This window comes from Trachemys scripta, chromosome 12, assembly GCF_013100865.1.
Source record: "Trachemys scripta elegans isolate TJP31775 chromosome 12, CAS_Tse_1.0, whole genome shotgun sequence".
NCBI lineage: Eukaryota > Metazoa > Chordata > Testudines > Emydidae > Trachemys > Trachemys scripta.
Genome location: NC_048309.1, coordinates 36,827,336 through 36,854,226, shown reverse-complemented (window position 1 = coordinate 36,854,226; position 26,891 = coordinate 36,827,336). Strand labels below are relative to the sequence as shown.

The 26,891-nt window shown below is 44.4% G+C and overlaps 2 protein-coding genes across 2 annotated transcripts; both read left to right on the top strand.

Moving 5' to 3' along the window:
• Positions 1-6,144: 6,144 nt before the first annotated feature.
• On the top strand, positions 6,145-7,083 carry LOC117885392 (olfactory receptor 13A1-like). Its single transcript, XM_034786704.1, has one exon. The coding sequence runs from the start codon at positions 6,145-6,147 to the stop codon at positions 7,081-7,083; it is 939 nt and encodes a 312-aa protein (XP_034642595.1).
• Positions 7,084-22,228: 15,145 nt separating this feature from the next.
• Positions 22,229-24,831, top strand: LOC117885391 (olfactory receptor 287-like). The gene is made up of 2 exons (XM_034786703.1): positions 22,229-22,443; positions 24,285-24,831. The coding sequence occupies exons 1-2, from the start codon at positions 22,229-22,231 to the stop codon at positions 24,829-24,831; spliced, it is 762 nt and encodes a 253-aa protein (XP_034642594.1).
• Positions 24,832-26,891: the final 2,060 nt, after the last annotated feature.

Sequence of the window (26,891 nt, the reverse complement as noted above, 5' to 3'; positions counted from 1 at the left end):
AGGGCCATGCCTGTGGACGGTCAATGTACACAAAATGTCTCGTGGCTCGCCAGCGGAGTACCTTGACGGGCCATGTGCCAAAGGTTGCCGACCCCTGTTCTAGACTGTACCTTCTCGTTCTTAAGATAGATTCAAGGAAATCAATCTATCAGTACAAGTGATGTTTTCTTGTCCTTTAATCATTCTCATGGCTCTGCCCTGAACCCTATCCAATTTACCAACATTCTTCTTTAATAGTGGACACCAGAACTGGGCACAGGATTCCAGCAGCAGCTGCACCAGTGCCAAATACAGAGGTAAAATAAGTTCTCTATGTCTGCTTGAGATTCCCCTGTTTATGCATCCAAAGGTCACATTAGCCCTTTTGGCCACATCATCGCACTGGAAGCTGATGTTCAGCTGATTCTCCACCAAATCTTTTCCCAAGTCCCTGCTTCCCAGAATAAAGTCCCCCGTCCTGTTAGTGTGGCCTGCATTCTTTGTTCTTAGATGTATACAGTTACATTTAGTCATATTAAAACACATATTGTTTGCTTGCTCCCAGTTTATCAAGTGATCCAGCTCATGCAGTATCAGTGACCTATCCTCTTCATTGTTTAACACCCCATCAAATTTTATGCCCTTGTCAAACTTTATCAGTGAATGATTTTATTTCTTCTTCCAGATCACTAATAAAAATGTTGACTAGCATAAGGCAAAGAACCTACTCCCATTTCATCCCTCTAGCAGTACTCCCATTTGATAAGTCTTCTCTGTTTACAATTATATTTTGAGACTTATTAGTTAGCCATCTTTTAATCCATTTAATGTCTGGCATGTTCATTTAATATCTTTCTTATTTTTTAACCAAATATCATGTAGTATCAAGGAAAATGCCTTACAGAAATGTATTACATCAACACTATTACATTAAGCAACAAAGTTGTAAGCTCATCAAAAAGGGATATCTAGTTAGTTTGACAGGATCTATTTTCCATAAACCCATATTGATTGGCATTAATTATAATACCCTCTTTTCTAATCGAATCCCGTATTAGCTGTTACAGTATTTTGCCCATGATCGATGTCAGACCAACAGGCCTATAACTAACTGGGTCGTCCTGTTTATCCTTTTTAAATATTGACACAACATTAGCTGTCTTCCAGTCTTCTGGAACTTCCTCGATGTTCCAAGACTTATTGAAAAACAGCATTAACAGTCCAGCAAGCTCCTAGATCAGCTCTTTTAAAATTAACTTTAGTAACTGTTTTAACCTTAGTACCCTCCTGAGATACTAGTGGAATGGCAAGATTATTATCATCATGATATGATGACAATATATCATCTGTTCCCCCCCCCCATACAGATCAGAAATATTTATTGAAATCTTCTTCATTTTCGGCATTATTATTGATAATTCTACTATCTCCAACTAGTAATGGACCGATACCATTGTTAGAATTCTTTTTGTTGCTATTATACTTTAAAAACTTTTTATGATGCCTTAACTCTGCTGGGCATAGATTTCTCCTTGTGTCTCTTTGCTTCCCTTATCAGTTTTCTACAGTTCCTAGCATCTCATCTATATGTATTACTATCAACCTGAGCAAAGTAACTAGGTTGACCTAAGTTTTAGGTCTAGACCAGGCCTTTGTTTCCCAAGTGGAAAGAGTTGGAAAATAGTATTAAGTGAGGGGGAAAACTTTCATTTTTTAAAGTAACTTGAGCTGTTCAAGAATTTTCTGTAGAAATGCTTTTTTTTTTTTTAACAGAAAATGTATTTTCTGAAAGAAAGAAAAAAAATCCAATGAAACTTCCTAAAGGTTTTGATTTTCTATCAGGAAAACTGAAACATAATATTTATTCTGAGTTGAGCTGGCCTGAATCAAAATGTTTCAATATGCTGAACTGAATAGAAGCATTTCATTTTTGCCTCATGAGAGTTGCAGTTCATGTACTTCATGCCCCAAATACCTTTATGGCCCAGGCACCTTGGATAGACAAAATGACCCATGATGCACATGGTTCACCAAACCCAAATGAAACATTTGGTTTGGGGATGAAATTTCCAAATAAAAATTTCTGAAACTTTTATTTCTGCATCAAGTTTCAATATTTCAACTTTTCATCTGAAAATATCTGCTCAAAGTGCAGCAGCAGTCAAAAAAGTGAACAGAATGTTTGGAATCAATAGGAAAGGGATAGATAATAAGACAGAAAATATGATAATGCTTTTATATAAATCCATGATATGCCCTCATCTTAAATACTGCATGCAGATCTGGTCACCACATCTCAAAACAAGATATATTGGAATATGAAAAGGTTCATAAAGGGAAACAAAAATGATTAGGGCTATGGAACAGCTTTTGTGTCAGGAGAGATGAAAAAGACTGGGACTTTTCAGCTTGGAAAAAAGATGACTAAGGGGGATATGATAGAGATCTATAAAATCTTGACTGGTGTGGACAAAGTGAATACAAACCTGTTATTTATTCCTTCACATAACACAAGAACTAGGGATCACCCAATGAAATGAATAGGCAGCAGGTTTAAAGCAAACAAAATAAAGTACTCCTTTACACAACACACAGTCAACCTGTGGAACTCTTTGCCAGAGGATGTTGTGAAGGCCAAATCAATAACAGGATTCAAAAAAGAACTAAATAATTTCATGGCCGATACGTCCATCAACAGCTACTAGCCAGGATGAGTAAGGATGCAACCCCATGCTCTGAGTGTCCCTAGTCTCTGTTTGCCTAAAGCTGGGAGTGGATGACAGGGGATGGATTACTTGACGTCTGGTGTCTTCATTGTGTTGCGTCGACTGGAGATGCTCTCCAGGTGACTTCCCTTACTCTTCTCAGAGAGTACTGGGGTCACGGCATGCAGGGAGCCTGTCTTAGCCCTGCTGTATGCTGGAGCCACTCAAGGTAAGTGGCACCGGGCCAGAGCCCGCACCCCGAACCACTCCTGCACCCCAAACTCCTGCCCTGAGCCCCCTAGCCCCCTGCCTTGAGCCCCCTTCTGCTCCCCTACTGCACCCCAACCCCTTCTCCTGAGCCCCTTCCTGCACACCGCACCCCCTCCCACACCCCGCACACTCCCACACCCCAAGCCCCTGCCCCAGCCCTACATTCATGTTCCTGCATAAAATTTCCCCACCCAGATGTGGCCCTTGAGCCAAAATGTTTTCCCATCCCTGAGCTAAATGGATGGCTGCAGATGGCTGCTATGAGCTTCCAGGCACAGCAGCAGATCCATATCTTTAAGAAAATCAGAACAGCTCCTATGACTTCCTCAGGCACTGATCACAAGGACGGCAATTAACCATTTAAACAAACTACCCAGGAAAGTGGTGGATTCTACATGTCTTGATGTCTTCCAGTCCAGACTGGCTGCCAATCTGGAAGATTGTGCTGCTTCCTGCAGCTCCCCATTGGCCGGGAACGGCAAACCGCGGCCACTGAGACCTGTGGGTGGCCATGCAAATGTAAACAAACTGTCTGGTGTCCCGCCAGCAGATTACCCCAACGGGCCACGTGTGGCCCATGGGCCGAAGGTTGCCCACCATTGATCTATCAGAATATTAGAATATTAGGGTTGGAAGAGACCTTAAGGGGTCATCTAGTCCAATCCCCTGCTCAAAGCAGGACCAACACCAATTAAATCATCCCAGCCAGGGCTTTGTCAAGCCGGGCCTTAAAAACCTCTAAGGATGGAGATTCCACCACCTCCCTAGGTAACCCATTCCAGTGCTTCACCACCCTCTTAGTGAAATAGTGTTTCCTAATATCAAACCTAGAAGTCCCCAACTGCAACTTGAGACCATTGCTTCTTGTTCTGTCATCTACCACAACTGAGAACAGCCTAGCTCCATCCTCTTTGGAACCCCCCTTCAGTTAGTTGAAGGCTGCTAACAAATCCCACCTCCCTCTTCTCTTCTGCAGGCTAAATAACCCCAGTTCCCTCAGCTTTTCCTCCTAAGTCATGTGCCACCGCCCCCTAATAATTTTCATTGCCCTCCGCTGAACTCTCTCCAATTTGTCCACATCCCTTCTGCAGTGGGGAACCAGGAGTAACAATTGGGTAAGGCCTTGTAGGTATTACTCCATAGTACTATCCCCATACATGCCCATATCTATCTATCTATCTATCTATCTATCTATCTATCTATCTATCTATCTATCTATCTATCTATCTATCATTATAGCAGTATCTCTCCAGGGGCTTTGGTATTTTGTTCATGACACCAAAGGTAACATAAGCAATTAAAATACAAGATCAGTGCCTCCTTTAGATAATTAACTTCTAAAGGAGATATAAGGTGTCCTCCCCCAGTAGCACTAAGAGGCTATTTAAGAAGCATTGTGATGCTGATCATTCATTGATGAAATTCATGGAGTGATCATGGTAATTTTGGAGATGGCCTGTGTTATGCTAGAGATCAGACTAGATGATTGTAATGGTTCCTCTGGCCTTGGAATCTTTGAATCTATGAAAAGGCTGTGACATCAGTAAAAACAAATATTGATTTCCAGCCATCAGCCTAATAGAAGAACAAGAATGCTCTTCCCAGCTGTGATGATTTCAAACTGCTCGAGAAACTAGTAGAGCTAAGGAGACTGAATTATCTAATTCAAGGGGCAGCTATACATGAATTGGAATAGAGGTTTCTTTCTTTTGTTCTTTCATTCTTTCTTTGTTTATTTCTTCTAATTACAGGAGAATTTGAACTTTTTCTATCTATCTATCTATCTATCTATCTATCTATCTATCTATCTATCTATCTCTGCATGGCTATCGTGTAATATCTAGGTTGCTGTTATATCGAAAGACTTTATAATTACCTATACTGGTTTGCTTTTGCATGTCTGGACATGTTATTTAGATAATGTGGGACCTAATTATTTGTAAAGTATTTTTTAAAATTATTAACTCAACTTTAAATATATAGACTAAATCATGCTATTTATTCAGATTTCTTTTTAAAAAATGAATAGATAGATAGATAGATCAGAGGAGTAGAAAGACTCAGCTAACATGTGGAGTCAATTTGTATAGACTGGGATTTCCTGTCAAAGGGGGTTGGTGCCTAACTGCTTAGACTCCCTCCAAAGTCCTAGCTTGTAACTCTAGCTCTAATAATTGACCTATCTAGACGAAATATTGCTGTTCATCATTTGCAATGACACGGAGTCTGCTTTTCTTCAAACTCACACTGGTGTAAATGATGAATTACTCCACACTGAAGTGGATGGAGATCACTAGTTTTAAAAGGGAAAAAAGGAGTAATTTTTTTAGCAATGAGGGTAATAACCACAGGGACAATTTGCCAAGGATTGGAGTGGATTCTCCATAACTGGCAAATTTTAAATCAAGTTTTTTTTTTCCCTAAAAGTTTTGCTCTATGAATTATTTTGGGGGAGTTCTGTGGCCTGTATTACACAAGAGATTGGATTAAGTGATCTCACTGGTTTCTTCTGGCCTTTGTTCCACAAAGTGCTACTTGAAACTCACTCTAGTCCCTTCATTATGATGTGGATACTTTTAAAATGTGTGGTGTAATGTGCCTCATTCTTATCTCCCCTAGGCTAATTTCACATTAATTTCACTGGAAGATTTATACTAGGTCCTTCAAAGTCAATAGGCCAGCTGTCCAGCTGTTATGAATTGGTGTATGGTATTGAAATCAATTAGTCAGAACCCTGCTGGCATAAACTAAGGCTACATCTACACTACGGGGGGGGGGTCGATTTAAGATACGCAAATTCAGCTACGCGAATAGCGTAGCTGAATTTGACGTATCGCAGCCGACTTACCCCACTGTAGGGACGGCGGCAAAATCAACCTCTGCGGCTTCCCGTTGACGGCACTTACTCCCACCTCCGCTGGTGGAGTAAGAGCGTCGATTCGGGGATCGATTGTCGCGTATAAATCGATCCCCGAGAGGTCGATTTCTACCCGCCGATTCAGGCGGGTAGTGTAGACCCAGCCTGACATAGCTTCATTGGAGTCCATGGACCAGATCCAAGGCTGGTGTAAATCAATCTCTTTCCTTTGGCTTCTGGTCTTCTTTAGAATGACACTAATTTACATCAGCTGAATGTCTGGTCCAGTGAGCTGATTTATGTCAACAGGTGAGGAGTAGTGGAGATTCAGAAATGAAGAACCAATCCTCTGTCACAGAGTTCATCTTGGTGGGTCTGTCCAGCCTCCCTGAATACCAGATGTTCCTCTTTGTGTTATTCACCTTCATCTACATGGCAGCCCTCACTGGAAACCTTCTCATAGTCCTCACTATTACTACCAGCACCAGCCTCCACACCCCCATGTATTTCTTGCTTATCAACTTGTCCTTGATAAACCTTTTATCCATCTCAGTGTCCATTCCCAAAATGCTACACAACCTTCTGGAGCACAAGAAGACCATTGCATTCTTAGGTTGCATTACACAGATCTACCTCTTCACTTGGACTCTGGGAAGTGAAGCACTGGTCCTTGCTGCCATGGCTTTTGACCGTTATGCTGCTGTCTGCCACCCTTTGCATTACACCATCATCATGAGGAAGGAGGTTTGTGTTGGGTTAATCGCTGGCATATGGATAGCAGGGGTGATCAATTCTGCAGTCAATACTGGATTTGTGCTCCAGCTTTCTTTCTGCGACTCAAACATCATCAATCATTTCTTTTGTGAATTGCCACCAGTGCTAAAACTCTCCTGCTCAGACATCAGCCTCAATGAAACCCTGACTTTTCTGGCTGACACGGTCTTTGGGATGGGGAGCTGTGTGGTAACTTTAACGTCCTATTACTTCATTCTGAGAACTATCTTGAAGATTCGCTCCACAGAAGGCAAGAAGAAAGCCTTCTCCACATGCTCCTCCCACCTCATAGTCGTCATCTTATACTACTCCACAGCCATTTACACTTACATACTACCCTCTTCAGCCTACTCTCCAGACAGAGACAAAGTGATCACTGTCCTATATTCAGTTATAACTCCAGCACTCAACCCGATCATATACTCTCTGAGAAACAAAGAGGTCAAAGAAGCCCTCAGGAAACTGATGAGAAGACTTCGGCTATATCAAAGACAATAACATTATCTATCTATCTATCTATCTATCTATCTATCTATCTATCTATTGTACTTATCAGTATAATATTTATGCACTGAAAAAGATTTGTTCTTGAAAGTTCTTGCAATTGTACTTACTTTTCAGATAGAATAAAACATGTTTGTCACTGTTGATAATTAGTTGGATATCCCTGTAATATATCTGGGAACAGAGAATGTGGGTTGGGAGATGCTTTCTTTAAAAGTAGTGATTCAGAGAAAAATTTAGGGATTAGCACATGCAATTGCCTCAACATGAGGTTTGATGCTTTGGCAAAAAGGGCTAACATTATCCTTGGATGTATAAAAAATGGAATATCATATAGGAAAGTAAACTTGACTCTATACATAGCATTTTTGAGACCACTATTGGAATACTGTGCCCATTTTGGGAAGATGAGGCTGTTACAGAAGCTAAATGAATTCTTTGCATCGGTCTTCACTGCAGAGGATTTGCGGGAGATTCCCACACCTAAGTCATTCTTTTTTGGTGACAAATCTGAGGAATTGTCCCAGATTGAGGTGTCAATAGAGGAGGTATTGGAACAAATTTATACTTTAAACAATAATAAGTCACCAGGACCATATGGTATTCACACAAGAGATCTGAAGGAACTCAAATGTGAAATTACAGAACTTCTACATGTGATTTGTGACCTATCATTTAAATCAGCTTCTGTACCAGATGACTGGAGGATAGCTAATGTGACACCAATTTTTAAAATGGGCTCCAGAGGCAATCACAGCAATTATAAGTCTGTAAGCCTAACTTCAGCACCAGACTAATTGGTGGAAACTGTTGTAAAGAACAGAATTATCAGACACAGAGACTAACACAATTTGTTGGGGAAGAGACAAGATGGTTTTTGTAAAGGGAAATCCTGGCTCCCCAATCTATTAGAGATCTTTGAGAGGGTCAACAAACATGGTGACGAGGGGGATCCAGTAGATATAGTGAACTTGGACTTTCAGAAAGCCTTTGACAAGGTCCCTCACCAAAGGCTCTTAAACCAAGTAAGCAGTCATGGGATAAAGAGGGAAGGTCCTCTCATGGATCAGTAACTGCTTAAAAGATAGGAAACAAAAGGTAGGAATAAATTATCAGTTTTCAGAATGGAGACAGGTGAATAGCAGGGTCTTCCAAAGATCTATACTGGGACACTGCTGGTCAATATAATTAGGAATGTAACTAGGAAGCTTTAGTGTATTGTTCATTTGGGAGCAGCGACCCTGTGAATACTACAAGTGCCCAGTGCACCAGGAGCTGCACACTCCGGGGGGATGCTTGGAGGGCGTTAGGGCTGGAGTTTGTCTATTGCTAACTGGTAAAGGGACAGCAGAGCCTGTGTAGGCTGATCGGGCAGCGCTTGTGATGCCCACAGTGAGTGCAGTCAGGGAGTTGACCCATGGCACAGCCAGTCTTCCTCATGCTCAGGGCAGGTGGTAGCGAGGTGCTTCACATTCCTTGGTACCTCTGGGAAGCATCACAGTCTCCTAAGGACTGTTATGTATTAGTGTAACTAACGTCTTAGTAGAGGGTCATCTGGGTGAAGTTTAATGGCCTGCGATATACAGGAGCTCAGACTGGATGATGTAATGGTCCCTTCTGGCCCACGAATCTAGGAATCTAGGAATTTTGCCATCACTCCTCCTGTGTTTAAATGATTCCATCATACTCAGAGGAGCATTGTTAACTTTTCTATGCCTCCCATGCTTTGTCTGTGTTGTCTTCCTACTCTATGGGGCATGGACTGTTTCTCACTGAGTGTTCCTACAGTGCAGAGCACATTGGAGTCTTGATCTTGATTGGGACGTGTAGTTCCTATAGTAATACATGATAACGATGATGGATGATGTAAACCTGCTGGTTAACTTCATTCCAGGGTACCATCAAGCTCTACACTTTTCCTTTCTCCTAAACTGTAAACAGGGAGCCCTGTTCCTGGCTCTGCCATTGACCTACTGTGTGAACTTGAGCTAGTCATTTTCCTTCTTGGTGCCTCAGTTTCCCTCCCACCCTTTGACTGTCTTCTCTATTTTGATTGTAAGGTCTTTGCTGCAGGGGCTGTCTCTTATTCTGTTTCTGTACTGTGTATAGTACAAAAGAAACCTGATCTTGGGTAGGGCCTTTAGGTGCTATATCATTAGTGGTAGTATTATTAGCATTAATAATAATAATTAATAATGTCAACATATTTTATTCATATTAATCATTCTTATTTCACAGAGTAGCTGCCCCTGTCTGAATTTGTTTCTCTAACTGATCTGTGTGAGTTTGACACAGCTATTGGACTTAAAGCACAAATTAAATCAGGACTGTGTGATAGTGATCACTGTGGTCATTTCTGGGCTTAAAAATCCACACATCTATGAATGATTATCTCCTTCTATCCAGTTCCTCTTCTGTCTCATTCCTTCTCCTCTGCTGCTATCTAATGATCACATAATGCAAACCGAATTTCTTTGCTATCACCTGCATGCTTCATCTTTTCTCTTTACCGTTATATTATGATACTGCATTGGTCAATCAAAATTCCAAATACCCTTGGGGCACTCTGAATTTGGACTGGATAGTGGTGTCACAGGCCCCCACAGAGATTGGCCTTTTTATTGTTAATCCATCAGCAAGTATGGCTTGTGGCCCCAATCCTGGTAACCCTGAGACCAATGGGAGATTGGCTTTGATCGTCGTGGGGCCAGGTTTGGGGCCCATTGTTTGGGATTACAATGTCTGTGCTTCCGAGCACTGCAGTGTCTGAACATTCCACTACCAATGAAAAATGTCACCTCCTATCATTCACATGAGGTAGGGAAAGAGCTTTATCCTAATTCCAAATGGAAGGGAATTAGGCACAGATGGCTGTATCCTCAGATATGCTGCAAATCTACCTTCCTAGGCATTTAGGCAGGCCTCTGCATGGGCTATCTCTGTGCCTTGCAGTCATTAATATTAACAATTTACTGTCACAGCACCTCTGGGATGAAGGGAAGTGCCGTTACGCCTATTTTACACATGGGGAAACTGAGGTAAAGGGCAGTTTAAGTGACTTGTGTAGTCACACAGACAGCCCGTGGGGATCTGGCCCATTGACTCCAACGGAGCTATAGCCAATTGACACCAGCTGAGTACCTGACCCATGGACTTCAGTGAAGCTGTGGCCTATTTACACTATCTGAGCTTCTGGCCCATTGACTCCAATGGAGCTATGGCTAATTTATACCAGCTGAGGATCTGGCCCGTTGGCTCCAGTGATGCTATGGCTGATTTATACCAGCTGGCACCTGGCCCATTCATTCCAATGTAGCAAGCCCCAATTTACACCAGCTGGGGATCTGACATTGCTGACTCCAGTGGAACAAAGGCTGATTTACACCAGCTGGGGATATGGCCCACAGGAATGAAGGTGGTTGAGATTTTCCAACCCTGCCTAGGGGATTTGGACACACTATGCCCATTAATTTTTGTTTGAAATCATTAGCCTATGTGGTCTGATCATTGTCATGCAGGGAGTCTGAGGCAAAGCCAGGCACTGAGCTGAGATTTCGGAGTGCCAGCCCAGTGCCTGAAACATGAGATCGGCTTCATCTCCATGCTGGAACTGCTGGGTGAGGGTCTCTAGCCTGTACTATGCACTCTGTACATATAGTGCCAGATTTCAAAGGTATTTAGGGGCCTAAAGGGAATTTCAAAAGCACCTGGGCCTAGGTACTTTTGAAAATCCCACTAGGTTCCTAAACACCTTTACAAATCTGGCCCTAGGTCTACACCACAGAGCCTATGCGAACAGATGTCCCAGACTGAGGGTTTTGTCAGCGTAGCTATGTTGGTTAGGGGTGTGTTCGCTGAAGACCAGGCCTTAGAGAAATTGTGATAAATAGATGTTCAAAACATTCTTTATCATTAAGCACCCTGAGTGTAAATGAAAATTGGAACCCTCCTTTCCCCTAAACAACCAGATTTAGAAAGGTTTCTTATACATGCTAATTCAGTTGGGATTCATGGCCAACATTTCCAAACTTGGGTGACTAAAGCTAAAATAATAATGAGGCTGGGATTTTCAATGTAGCCAAAGGGAATTAGACACTTGAATCCTATTGAATATCAAAAGCGTTTGGGCCTCTAACTTCTATAATCTCCTTTCAAAATGCCAGATTTAGCTCTTCTGTGGCACTTCCACAGATCTCAAAGCAGTGTGTGTGTGTGTGTGTTTCACTGCTGAGTCCTTCTGGAGGGAATGAGACCTTGTCAGTGTGTGTCTGTGTTTCACTGCCGGCCTCTGCTAAAAGGAATGAGACCTGCTTACTATATGTGTGACTGCTGCGGCCTGAAGGAAGGAGTGTGTGTGTGTGTGTGTGTGTGTGTGTGTGTGTGTGTACTACATGTTTCGCTGTTGTCCCTGGCTGAAACCCTCAGCATCTAATTTCAGAGCCCAGATATACAGACTTGGGCTCATGCTATGGAGCTGAAAACAGCCATGCAGACATTCGAACTCAGGATCTGAAGCCCACCCCCTCCCCAGGCTTCAGAACCCGATCTCCAGCCTGAGACGCAACATCTGCCATGCTGTTTTTAGTGCCATAGCACTAGGGTTGCCAACACTCCTGGATTGTCCTGGAGTCTCCAGGAATTATAGATTAATCTTTAATTAAAGGTTGTGTCATGGGATGAAACTTCCAGGAATATGTCCAACCAAAACTGGCAACGATATGTAGCGCAAGCCCCATGAGCCCGAGTCCAAACCAGGCTTGGAGACTGGCTGCCGCGGGTGTTTAAACACAACGTGATGTACCCTTCTCGGCCTGTGCTGCAGAGTGGTTCGCTGTTAGGACTGTGTGCATGCGCACCCAGGACTGGAACACTGGGGCGGGCGGAGTTGCAGGTCACAGTGGTGGGGCATTGAGAGAGCTCAGTGTGGGGAGGGGGCAGGGCTAAACTTGACAAGCAGAGGGTCTGGATCCAGGGAAATTGTCAGTGTTGTGTGTTTGAGGCCAGACAGCCAGGACAGAGCAGGTTGTAACTCATTATTGTCATGCACTGGCAGAGCGGGGAAGTATTTGGGGTCAGGAATAGTAGGGTATTGTGGGTCAGGACTGAGGTACATCAGCAGAGCTGTGAAGGGAGTCAGGGCTGGAATAGTAGGGGGCTGCAGGTCGGGATTGAGGGTCATTGGCATAGCTGTGAGGGGAACGGGGCTAGGACACCAAAGGCCATGGATCTGGATTGCTGTGCATCTGCAGAGCTGTGTATGTGAGAGCCCAGAGATGAAATAACAGGTGGCTGTAGGTTAGGATTAACAGGCATTGGCAGAGGTGAGGGTTGGGGGGAGTCCAGGGCTGGGGTAACAGGGGGTCTGTGTTTTGGCATTGAGGTCATCAGCAGAACTGTGTGTATGAAAGAGTGATCAAGTCTAGGCATGGAACAGCAGGGGGCTGCAGGTCAGGACTAGGGAACATTGGCAGAGCTGTGGCAGGGGGAGCCCAGGACTGGGATAGAAAGGGACTGCAACTCAGGATTGAGGGGCACCGGCAGAGCTCTATGTGTGTGTGCGTGCATGTGTGTGCACATGTATGTGTGATGGAGCAGGAATTTTTCATATTTTGGATTAATAGTGTGTGTGCCTCAGTTTCCCATATGTGGTGCATAGTTAACTAGGTGGTGGGAAAGGGTTGTTTACTCTTTGCAGAGACACAGGTCTCCCCTATGCCCATGGAGAAGACAATGGCCACTGCAATTGCCTGAACATTTGACACCTATCAACAAGTGACATAGATGTCCCACCCTCCTTAGGAGGCCAGTGGAGAACAGAGGACTGAGGAGGAGCCGGGGGGCAGGAGGTGTTGTTAACTGTGGGCTGATGGAGGCGGGGAGATGCTTCTGGACTAAGACTAAAGGAGGGTCAGAGGGGTTTGGCCTCTGGGCTGACCCAGATGGACTATGCTGCATCTTTCTGTACTTCATATTAACTAAGGACTTTCTATGCTATGTTCCAGACATTTTACATGGCTGGCTGAGAGTCACTGCAGATTTAGGAAGGTGGGGGTTCATGGCTCCCTTTGGATGTGTAAGTCTCCCTTAGGTGTCCAACTCATGTGGACACGCTGCAGGGAGCTCACGGTGTGACGCAGGGGTGCTGAAGGCACCGAGGTTCAGTCCCAGGGGACGGTGAAGCCAAGTGGCTTACCCTAGTGAGAGCATGACCTCCGGGGGCTGGCACACTGAAGGAATCCTCCTACAAACTGTTACAGAGCCGTTCAAGACAGACATGCCATTTCTCATGAATTTACTATTGATAGACATGATTGCTAAGTCAAATTAAGTCTCACTCAGGATCTGATGATAGAACTCTCCAATCTCAGGATTTTTTTCCTGCTGGTGTGATTTGCATGAAGTTTCTCATTTTGCCTGTATACAGCAGCCAAACTGGGGAGAGCTCCATCTCCTCCCTCCAGTAAAGTGCCCGGAATCAGTCCAGCAGCTTGGTGAACAGTGCCTTTTGGCTTGCTCTGAGTGGGTCCGCACCGCCTCCCCCAGCCCGGCCCCAGGGAGGAGACTCCGGGCCCCGCCACCACCACTGCTCCCTGCTGGCCAAGAGGCCCCACTGGGCCTAGTCAACCAGGCTGTGTCCCCTAGCTTTCTCCATGGGCCAGGCCTGCTTCCGACCACCCCCCACCCTTGGCCTGCACTCGCCCCCCACACACCACAGGCCTGTCCCCTTCACCCCCTCTGCGGGGCCTAACCCCCACACCCCAAGGCCTGGTCTGCCCCCTACACCCACAAACCAGGGCCTTTCCCCCTCCCCCTTCCCTCCAGGGCCAGGACTACCCCTCCACACACACACTCAGGGGCCTAACCTCACCCCCCCCACCCCAGACTGGGTTTGCCCCCACACACACCTCAGGCCTAACCCCTTCCCTCCCCCCCTTCTCCCCACCTTCAGGTAACCAAGGTTTGCTTGCACAAGATATCACTATATCACCTTTAGTTAAGGTGTACAGTGACCTCCAGTGCTTGGGCTCTGACTAATTAGAATGTAGCATCATTGTTAAGTGAGAATCTGTCACCGTCACCTTAAACTGAACTGCACAGCAACATGGTGCTAACAGGGAGGAGTTTTTAAAAGTCTGCTACAAAGTGTTTTCAGATGCAGCAATAGAGTTTTTGTAAAGCGCTCTGACCTGTCAAAAATTAAACAGGCTTCTAATGAGGTTTATAAGCCGTCACTATATCTATATTGGTCTATGTTTGAAAAAATAGCAACTCTTAATTTATATACCAAATCTCTTGATTTTTAAGTTTTTCTCTTGATTTATGAGACAGTGGGGTTGACAAAACTGTCAAGAGCACCAGACCTATGTGTCTGTGACTGGGTATGAACCCAGAGATGGAGCAGCATTGTGAGTAGGGGTCTATGGATAAGACTTTGAGGACACTGGCAGAACTGGGGGTCGTGGGCAGGACAGCAAAGCCTGTCACAATCCAGGTATGTTGGCTGATCTGTCACTGAGGCCTAGAATCCTGGAATTGCCTTTCACTCACTGCACCTGGGCCCTGCTGCCTCTGCTAACCCAGTGGGAATCTCCGGTTTGTTTACGTCAGTTTCCTTGCAATCCACACATCCCTATACATCACCTCACTAGATGGGACTCTGGTGGAATGTATGAATGAAGGGATCACCTTTCACAGGAACTGGCATAACTGGCTTGACCCCTTTCACTTTACGCATTGGGGGCTACTTGACATAGGAACAAACCCTCTCCTTCCTTTGTCTAACATTAATCAATGCCTCAGACTTTCCTTGCTAATCAGCCCCGATGGGACTGCTGCCGCTACCTGCATTTCCCGACAATGTTTTCATTCTAATGGCCCTCGACGGGACTCATTAAAACGAGAAGTAACTTTGTTTCTGCCGCTGGCTCTTAATTCCTTGAGAGGTTTGTTAAATTTCCAGGCAGTGCCCAGGTATCAGCTGGGTTTAACATTCCTCAGAGTGCTGATTAAGACATGTGAAATTATAACAACCTGTGTGTCCTCCTATAAATCCCTATAGAACCACAGATGCTGCATGACTAATTGAAGAGTTTTCATTTTAGTAGCTGTGTTGCTAGCGGCCATGATTTTAATGAGCACACAATGAAGCAGGGTGTTTTAACTGATTATTATTTTTATCTTAGGCAAGAGTCAATGAAATGAACATGTTTCAAATGAAATTGATCAGGGTTCCTTCACACTGGGGATTTGTCACAGCAAATCTGTGATCAGACCTATAGAAACAGCAGCATCCTTAAGGTCAAGCACTTTACATACTATGGACAAACTGTTCATTGCCTCTTCTCTGATCAGCCACCAGAGACCGATAGCTCTTGTTTATCCCTTTGCCACTGCTGCCCTTATCAGAGTGTTACAGCAAGCCTCTTGTCAGCTCCAATTCCCACCTGCTTTGCCTGTGAAATTAGTTGCACTCAGAGTCAGAAGGAATATCCTTTAATTACTAAAAATCATGATGTATTTTTAAATAGATTTTAGTGCCCATGACTGTGAAATACACCCACTCAGCAGCCCCTGCCCACTGAAGTCCACTTTCCACAGGGATGGGCCACTTAGCAATAGATAGATAGATAGATGGGAGGGGTAGGCGAATGTAAACAACATTAGGCAGGTGGACAGAAACTGATTAGACAGATGAACAGATGACATGGCAGACTGACAGAAATGTAGATGGGCAATTGGAAATACAGATGGCTGGATCAATGAGATGGATGAAAGGAAGAAAATGGACAGACATCTCAATGCGCAGATAGAGGGCAGGGTAGGCAATTAGGTGAATGGACAGATGGTTATACAGATGGCCAATTAGATAATGGCCAGAGGGACCATTAGGGGATGGATAGTTAGATGATTAGATAGAGCAGTGGGAATACAAGTTAGCGCACGCACGCACACACACACACACACACCACTGTTCAGTCGGACAATATGCTTCAAACCTGACCGAAGGAGGTGATTTCTCTAGGTCAGAACTCAGAAGTTGGTACCTACACTGTGACTGTCTTCCCTTTACCTGTCTTCCAAGCCTGCCAGTAAAGAGGCCAATTGGCATCCTACCCAGTGCTGTGATTTTCGTATGGCTACAGATCCACTTATAACTAATGACTGCCCCGGCCTGTGAAATTCACATCTGGATCCTGAGTCTCACAAAGATAATTGGGGGTGTTCAGATCTGAGGTTCCTGTTTCAGTCTAGGCAGCTCATTTCTGGCCCATTGCTGCTAAGAAATAGCTTGGTGGCACCAAGAGAAGCCAGGACAGAGCTGTAAGATGAGACACAATATCCAGTTGGTGCCAGTGATGCATATGCTCCCACTGATCTATCAGGCAGTGGTACATTTAGCATCAGCCAGCTGCAGAGACTGCACTGGGGAGCACAATTCTGCCTGGACATTAGTGGTACAGGGGAAAAATCACGCACTACAAACACACATATGGAGGGACACACATCTAGATCCACACACAGAGATGCACTCACACACAAACTCAGACATGAATACACATCCATATTAAGGCATAAGCGCACATACGCACACATACAAAACTACTGTAACACATAAACTAAATAAATCCATCACTTCAAGGTATGTACACCTTACGCTACCCATCCTTTCACTCCAACATGTGCAGTCTGTCATTTTCCCAACCATACAGTCAGATTCATTCATATATCTATCCTTATTATTTCATTCTCCATTCAAATTAATGTGCAGCACCAAAGTGGTAGTCATATCAATGAAATTGCTCCTGATTTAGGCCTTATTAATCAAACCATTACCTCCAGCAGATGATCTGGGCCAGCGCGCTAGCTAACTCCATGACATTTAAATATGCACAAGCAAATGGAGCTCTGTTAGTTTAGTTCCAGTGAGGGCATGGCCCGGCAAGCCATAGATCTGTGTGGCTGTCCTGAACTCAGTGGACACCTGGAATTAAGGAATGGTGGTGAGTCAATGGCTGTAATTATCATTCCTTCCTTGCAACAATGTGGTTTTCTGCAAGTCGCTTCAGCTCTGATCCCCAGATTTATTGTGCAGTAGCATGAAAAAGTTGCCAGGCACAATATGTACACGCAGTGAAGGGGAGCCCACCGGACACAAGACCCGACAGGCTGTAAAACCTCCATTTGTCTTGGTGGGTTTATTATCAAGATTGCAACAGCACCACCTAGGGGCTGCAGTGTGCAGGGAAGGCACACTTGTCCTGAAGGGTGTATTTAGGTGGACAAGATCAACAGACTTTCCTACTGTCACACAACAGTTCAACATGGGAATAAAAACCCAGGTTACCTCACCGGCAGCCCTAGGCCCTCTGCACTGGACCACAGTCTCCCTCTTCATAATGCTTGAGCATGTCCCTTTACAGAACAGCAGCACCCATGGTACAAGGATCACTGGTGACACAGACACAGCTGTCAGAGTGTTCAGGGCCAGGAACACTATTAATTATACATTGTTTTGGTAAAATCAAGGCCACCTGCATTCCTCCCATACTGCAGAGTGTGCTGTCATTTCCTGGGCAAAGCTTTTGGGTGGGTTCTATTCTATGCAATATCAACTAGTTTATTAAAAAAACCAATGCTGTGGCTTCCAGAACCCGCTGCATCTCCTGGAACATCTAATAGCGTGATAACACAATGGTGTGGGCAGGGCCAGCTTTAGGCCGATTCCCCCAATTCCCCTGAATCGGGCCCCGCACCTAAGAGTGTCCCACGCCCAGCCAGAGCGCGGCAAGCCCCGCGGTCCTGCAACCCCAGCTGGAGCACGGCAAGCCTCGCGGCGTCGCTCTCCTGGTCAGAGCACCGGCCGGAGAGCAGCAAGTCCTGGGGCCCTGCTACCCCAGCCAGAGAGCGGCAATCTGAAGTGCCACCCGGTGAGTACAAGCCCCACGAATCGGGCCCCGCACTTGCTAAAGCCAGCTCTGGGTCTGGGGTCAGATACCTGTAGGTTTATCTCTTGGACTAGGCCCAAACTAGTGGTATTGGAGTCTCTGTATTTTCTGTGTACACTATGCAGCTAGCATTTATAATGAAGATGAGAGAAAGGAGAAGACATCCAGCTTAAGATTTTCAAAGGGGCCTAATGGATTTAGGTACCCAACTCCCATTGAAAGTCAGTGGGCATCAGGGAGCTAACATTTCCAAAGGTATTTATGCCCCTTAAGGCTCCTAGTGGACTTTAAAAAAATTGCTTAAATAGGTTAGGCTCCTAGCACCAGATTTGTAAAGGTATTTAATGGAAGCTAAGTGCAAGAATAACTTTAAAAATATAGCCCCCCAACTATTGACCTGCAATGGAAGATAGACACCTAACCTTCTTATGTGCTTATGTAAATCCAATAGTCATCTATCTACATTTGTAGGTACCTAAATACCTTTGCAAATCTGGCCCTAACTGCCTTAGATTTCTTTGAAAATCTCAGGCCATGGGCTTCATCCAATGGTCACTGAACAGATGTCTTTCCAATGACTTCAGTGGGAGTAGGTCCCATCAGAAGTGTTAACCAATACATACATGTTGGGTGAATAATTCATCACATCAATGAGTATTATGCAGATGATTTTGCTATAATATATATTATATCTATGAACCATTGGCTCAGGGGAACTTTGATGTCTGTATACATGTGTTGGGAAGTTATGTTAACTGAATAGATTATGGTCTCCTCACAATTCAGTTCACTCCTGTGGAGGATCCCACAACACTTTGCAAAGCTGAAGCCAGCTTTGGCATTAGGAAATAGGATGCCTGTCGAAGACATGATGCATGAATGGTGTGTCTTAGCACAGAGTGGAATGAACCTCTATGCCCAGTTGGTTTGGCATGTAGTACCCAAAAGCAGAGATAAGCAAAGTACAGAGCAAAACTGCAAGTTTAGGAACTGTTACACAGTTGGATTTCTAGTGACAAGTAAAGGACTTTGTAAGTTATAAAATCATACTATAAATACTGCTAGCTGAAATGCATATTTTTAAAGCACACCTTTTGAGTAACATGAACACTCTGCGAGAATTTGCTTCCCAGAAGGGTAGTATGTCTCCTTTTTGTATTGTATTGCTTTGTCTTTAGACAATGCATTTGGCTAGGTTTGATTATTTGGTCTCTTGCTCCTTTAAATACTGAACCCCAAGTGTAGTCAAACAATTGACACACCTTTTAGTCATTAGAGGTGATTGTCATTTACATTTGAAAGTGCCTATTCCAACCATAGATAGGGTGAATGTCTGGTGATAAGTCAAAGTGGGATTTATTCTCAGCTCTGACCTTGAACCAGCTTAGGTCTCAGTAGTCACATTTTTCAGATGAGAAAAACAATATTTGCCCCCTTCACAGGGCTATTTGATGCCCAGGTCAGATTTTCAAAATAATTGAAGGTGTTTGGTTCTCAAATCCCACTGGTAGTCAATAGAATTTGGGTGCCTAACTCTTTTATGCACTTTTGCAAATCCCAGCCAGAGAGACATTTTTTATAAAAAGAATTAATCTATTATTTAAAAATAAATTCAATTACTGTTTTACATGTGCGTTATTTCTTAGTGAACACATTTAAGTAGATGGATGCTAAACTTTGGAAAGTAAAAATATGAGTCTGATTCTTCTCTCATTTCTAGGTGTAAATCAGGATTAACTCTACTCTGGTCAGTAGAACTGAATCTCTTCATACTTACAAAATTGTAAATCAAAGGTAATAAATAAAAACCTCTCGCTCTTAGTTAGCATTTTCTCCAATAGATCTCAAAGTGCCTTATCATGATCCCTCTTGTATCCATGGGGAAACTGAGGCACGTAACAGGGAAGTGACTTGCTCAGGGCCACCCAGCAGGAACAGAGCCCAGGTCTCTTTAGTCCCCATCCACAGCGCTCTCCATTAGGCAACATTGCCTCAATTGAGTTTACAAGTATGTTAAACTGGAGTTAGTGATGGAGCATTCAGGGTAACTCCTAAGAGGACATATTTTAATTTTACTATTCAACAAACCCCATCCAGCAGATTTGAGTTTGGCTAAAGGAAAGCACCATCCCAGGGAATTCTTGGATCCAGGGTCCATTTTATCTGAGCAATTAAAAGCCTGCGAGACTGATGCAGGATTCCAAATCTGGTCTGCAATAGAGCAGTGGGGTGGCAGATCTGGTAGTGCAGTCAGTAGGACCTGTACTGACTCCACTGTGGGGAGCTGTATTACTGTGCATTTATTTGTATCCCCGGAGCACCCGGCCATAGACTAGGATCCCAGGCACTGTACAAAAAGATGGTCTCTGCCTTAAGAGGCTTACACTCTTGCTACAATGCTGTGCTATACCAGTTCCCAACCTGTTTGTAGGACACTGGGTTTCCCGCATGCCCTGAACAGCTTTGCAGGAGCTCCAAGCACTGGGATTGTCAAGCTTGAGCTGTCTCCAGCATCAGCAAGCACCAGAGGCTTCAAAGACGTCCGTCAACCTCTACACTAAGTCTCATTTATATTGATTACACCCAAGTTTGTTCTATTTCCCATGGGTGATACTTTGGTCTAAATTTGGTAGTGGGGTTTAGTGTGTGGGTGCTGGGTGGTGTTGGTGGCCTGTAATCTACCGGAGGTCAGACAAAATCTTGTGGCCCTTGTGGCTTTAAACACTATGACTTTATCCCCACTTGGCTCTGACCCTGAAAACCCAGGAGCTGCCTTTGCCCAGGATCTCCCTCTCTTCCTTGTTCCTCAGGCTATAGATGATGGGGTTCAGGAATGGGGCCATGTACAGAACGGACACTAGCTTGTGGAGGAGGAAGGTGCCAATGGCCCTAAGGCAGGGGAAAATGCAGATGGAAGCGTCATAAGAGATGGGAACCACCACCAGGTGGGAGGGGAAGGTGGAAAAAGATTTATGCTTTCCAGCTGCAGATGGGATCTTGGTCACCAAAAGAAGATGCAGAAAACTGAGGTTCCGCTCAACAGCAGGGATATCATGAGAATGGGCAGTGCTGCCATGAAGTCCAGCATTGTGATTGCAGAGGTTATCCATGCACAACAGCTTCAGGAGGGACAAGAGGTCACAGAAGAAGTGCTGGATGGTGTTAGCACTACAGAACTGCAACCTGGAGATCTTGGCGATGGACTGGAATGAAGCCAGGAACCAATGACCCAGGAGCCCAGGCGTAGCATATTGAGGGCTCTGTGATTTTTGAGAGCTGGGTAACCCAGTGGGCGGCAGATGGCTAAATAGTGGTCGTAGGCCATTGCGGTGATCCAGGAGCTCTAGGAAGCCCAAGTGTAACCCACACACCTCCTGGGTGTGGTGTTTTGTCCCCGTTAATGGCACTTAGAGATTAATGAATTTGCTACTGATTTAGCTAAGCACCATGTGGCTTTTAGCTGTATAGGCTCATGCATTTAGCTCCAGAGGTCCCAGATTCGATCCTGCACACCAACAACTAGGTTCTGTGGGCTTTACAAGTGGGGGCTCTTCCGGGACCTCTGGAGCTAAATGCATGAGCTCTACTGCATGACCTAAAAGCCACATAGCACTTAGCTAACACTGTAACAGACTCATTAATCTTTAAGTGGCTCAGTCCCACTAGAGTGGACAAAGCACCACACCCAGGAGGTGTGTTGGTTATACAAGAAGATGAATTCAGTGTGGGAGGTGTGGTTTTTCTTTCTCATCTCTTCACTGCCAAAACAATAATTGAGAAAAACAGCTTAGCAGAACTTAGAACTTATCTTAAGTAGGGACATGGGAGTGTGTGGAAAAAATAATTAAAAACCAGAAAAACATAGACACGCAAAACATGGGGGAGGTTAAGGTGTTTTTGGTGCACAATGGCCCAAAGGCAATAACCCTCTCCCAAGGTGAGCAGGTTGCACAGTTGATTTGCAAGCGCATTGGATTACCTGATTTGCAGGAAGTGGAGGCCCTTACTTCCACTACTCGAGCAGGGGGGTTCGACTCGACTGGGTGTGCAGTTTGGGTCCATGACCGCACTAAGCATAACCTGCTTGAAGGGGAAATCCTAGCCGATGGCCCCGGGGATACTCACCTCATGTTGCTAAAAGAGGAAGACGCCCCAATTTATGTGCCCTCTAAGTGTCTTTCTTCCAAGCGACCATGACCGCTGCACTGCAGTTTGCACAACCCCATGGAGCACCCCGGGCATGCCACCCGAAGACCAACACCTGTGTGATGTCCCTGCGACACACTCTCTACAGCCTAATCCTTGAACTAGGTTTGATTGAGACTGGTGCCCAAGCCACATGGCACCACAATTCAGCTGTCCAGTGGATGCAGTCAGTGGCACTAGCAGGTAACAAGTCGGACTGCTGGTACTGAGCACACGCCCCCAAATTGGCAAGCACTGGCATCCCGTGGGCTGCAGTGCCGTGGAGTGAATCCTGGGCCTTAACGATACCACCTTTCTCACCAAGTATAATGAAATACCCCCCTACCAGCGCCAAGGGACACCGGTGGTGGTATTGGGGAATGCGCATTGGTGTGTGCAGCGATTTCCAGCAATGGACGCCATTCGTCTTGTTGGAGAACTTCCCCTGTCCTCATGTGCAGTAGTAGTAGAATACTTGCCAGGCACCAGGCAATTTAATGTCACCGCCAGCCTACCGGGATTGTACAGTGAGTGGATGGCTGGGGAGATGTGGGTCTCAAGTGACAACTGTTCCGATTCTTCTGGAACTAATTTGACCTATTCGAATGGCACCACCCTCTGCCATTGTGGTGGCGTTGGGGCGAGTGGGGACTACATACCCGTGGGTTTTTGTACTATTTCAACACCAGCACACCCATATGGAAAATGCCCCTCAATACGATTAGACGCAGGCATATCCCACGCACCCATTATTGGCCTCAGTGTAACCAGAGCTCCGACAGCTGGTGTCGCAACACCTCAGGCAGCATATGGCTCCCCACAGCAGGTCTGCCAGGGTTGTACTGGCTATGTGGCCGCTGGGCGTACAAAACCCTACCCCATCAATGGTACAGACAGTGCACACTGGGACGGCTTCTCCCCTATTCGTATGGAATGCACACTATGCACGCTCATGCAGTGCACAATTATATATTGGTGACACGTTCACGACGGAGCACAAACCCCATTGTGCAGAGACCCACAGGCTTTCATCAATTCGTCCGCGCTTTCCTCCCCTGGCTAAGGGTGGCTGAATTAGAGCGCGCTATTGTAAATATTTCAGCCACGTTAGAGATTATAGAAAATGATACCATAGATGCAATCCACGCTTTGCAATTAGAGGTAACTTCTCTATCGCAAGTAGTATTGCAAAATCGCATGGCGCTGCATTATTTATTAGCTGCCCAAGGTGGTGTTTGTGCCTTGATTAATGAAAGTTGTTGGTTTTATTAGAATCTGGATAAGCGCATTGAAACTGATGTTCACAGTATGATGGACCACTTGAAAGTGTTACATGATGTAGGCTCTGAGGCCTCTGCATGGGATGACTCTTGGCGATGGCTCACCTCCTGGCTTCCAGATCTCGGCGCCTGGGGGAGATGCATCAGACTCCTGTTATTAGTGGGACTACTGGGATTTGTATATATATTTGTCCTCCTAAAATGCTGCATAAATTGCTTCTCCACCTTCCTGGCCCGGCTGGCAACACTCAAACCGGTGCGCGCGCTCACCATGCACTGGTGGCAGTGACTAAACTAACACACCTCAGTCCGCCAAGGGGTGGAGTGTAGGGGACAGGTTGCGGAAGCATGGCAAGGAGCTAAGTAGTGGACTGAATATGTGACTGAATGTGAGCGGAAGCAGTTGAAGGCCGTGCAATGAACTTTGTTCAGCAGATCCTGCCAAAATGTAATTTAGTATAGTTCAGCATGTTTTTGTTTGTAAACAAGTTAGCTTATATAATGAGTACGATTTGTGAATGCAATGAATGTAGCCAGCTGTTGACCCCATATAACCTTGAGATAAGCGCGGGGGGATATAACATTGCAGCGGACTCCCTTCAGTGGAGTCTTGCCTGGCCAGCTGTCCCGGACAGTCAGAATCCCCCGCAGTCCCTCCACGCACCTCAGGGACTCCCCGCGCAGCTTGGAGTGTAAGTTCTTCCTTCAGTAAAGCCTTGCTTTTTACTCTCAGGCACTGAGTGTCATTCTTTTGCCGGTATCACGGCCCCCCTTGCGGGCACAGCTACCCATTGTGCTATAGTACCCTCATGAACAGCAGACTGTCCACTCAGTTTGCCCTTGGTTCCTGGGTGTCTGGTTTCCTGGTTATTTCTATCCCAGCATATCTGATAGCCAGGCTGTCCTTCTGTGGCTCTAACATCATCAATCATTTCTCCTACAGCAGAGATTCCTTGGTCATATTCTCCTGCATAGATACCTCAGTAATTGAGAGGGCCGCTTTCCTCATCTTGATCATCGTCGTCCTGGGAACACGTCCCAAAACCCTGGTCGTCTACATTTACATCATCTCCACCGCATTGAGGATCCCCTTGGCCCAAGACCGGCAAAAGACCTTTTTCACTTGCTCGACTCCTCTCACTGTTGTGATTATCTGGTATGGCTCCTCCATCTCCCTCTATGTCCAGCCTTCCAAACAGAGCTCCTTGGAAATGAACAAGTTTGTCAGCACTTTGAACACTGTTGTCACAGTGCTATTAAACCCCTTCAGTTACACTCTGAGAAATAAAGAGCTGGAGAAGGCTTTATGGAAGACATTCAGTCAGATATGAATTTTTGAGTGGCTGAAATGTTACTGAGCCTGACACTCCCATCTCCGACTGTGGCCATGTCTGATGCTTCAGAAGAAGGAGACAAAAAATCCAAACAAACAGAATTCACTGGAGAAACATCCCTTCCTGATCTTTGCAAGTGACCAGCTAAAGCGCTGAAGCATGAGAGTTTAGGAACATAAAACATAAATCAGGAGGGATCCCCATGACTGCACAGTCCAATCCACTACCTCCACAGGCAATCTCGTCAGACAATCCCACTCATAAACTAGTCAATCTCTCTCTTAGAACATATTAAGTTGTTAGCCCCCACAACTCTTCTTGGGAGGCTGATTCAAAATCTCACTTCTCTGATGGTTAGAGAGAATGAGAAGAATTATCATGAGGTTAGTAAACAACAAATGCATGAAGACAGATATGTGAGTTCACAAACCTTCGGCATGGGAATATAAATCATTGTCCCTGAAACTGGTCCCTCAAACTCTTACACTATCTCTACAAGCAACACACACTGTACATTGGAAGCATGACTTTGAAGTTCTTTGGAGATCGAATCCCAATGTAATTTGTGAAGCATATATATAGCATTGAAGGGAGGTTATTTTAGCTTGGTTAAAGGAGAATTAATGTAGATCTTAATGACTGTAAAACTACATATAACACTGGAGAAAGAGAGAGAGAGATATTTATTAGTATATTACATAAAAAATATATATTTGACAGATGAGAGTATTATGGAAAACAATCACCAGGATATTGCAGGGCTAGCTCCATCATTAGAGACTGAGATATTTGTCAAATTTAAAGGATACCGTTTTAGTTAAGCAATATTTTGGTCTGTTCTTAGATAATGTTTTTCATTTGCTGTCTAAACTGGCAGATGAGCTCCTTAGAGGTTTTATGCCAAATCAAATGTCTTTCCACTTCAAGATGTTACCTCTTCTCTGCAAACCCACCCAAATGCGAGAATGTTTTCTAAGATATCTGGATATCTTCACAGTATTTATTGTCCTCACTTTGGAGTTATACCAGTGTAATTAGAATCTGAATGCACATATTTAAGAAAAAATAAAGATGATATAATCAAAGTCCTTTCTTTTTTCACTAATAACAATTGGCACTCTCGTATACAATTACAGATGTTAATGAAAGAGATCATTTCTAAGCTCTAGTTCTAAAACTGAGGAAACAAAATCATCCTGTTGGAGAATAACACAGTTCTTACTCTTTGTTTGGGTACAGCAAAGTTAGATACTTTATTTTTTTTAACAGCTGTGTAAAGGAAGAGAGTGCCCTAGGACACATTTCAGGTTTCAGAGTAGAAGCTGTGTTAGTCTGTATCCGCAAAAAGAACAGGAGTACTTGTGGCACCTTAGAGACTAACAAATTTATTTGAGCATAAACTTTCGTGGGCTACATCCCACTTCTTCGGATACAGGGTCTCCCCCTCCTAGGCAGGTCTCTTCACAGGTAAACAATTACATCAAGCATTTATACCTTTTGTTACAGACAATGAAAAGTAACCGCAGCATTTTGTTTATACATAGGTCATTTTCATATTTTGTTTTTTTTACTAACATAAGACTTTTAGTCTACATTCCATATTGTTTGCACATTATTTACACAAGGTTGCAACAACTTTTTACACAGTTTTTTTCCACTCGCCTTACACATTCCTTGCTTCTACAAATTTCATGTTATTAGCGTTACAGTTAGCCTGATTTTTGCTAACAAACTTTTATGCATTGCAATCCCCTTCCTGTCAGTTCTTGTTTTGCTTCCACAACCCCCCCTTTTGTACTATTAGTACAAGAAACATTTTTAAATTTTAATTTGCATTAAGTTTTGGAATTTAGATTTTACTTTAGATGCTTTAACCTTAGGGGTTTGACTGGATGTAATGACAATACGTGATGAGCATGGACATGAAAGGTATTATTATTATTAAGTTTTTTATAACAACAACAATAATATAATCTTAAGCTAACCAATAGCAACACAAGCAATAACATTTTTATAGCAATAATATGATGAGGTGGTTGTACAGTTTTAGTTATAAA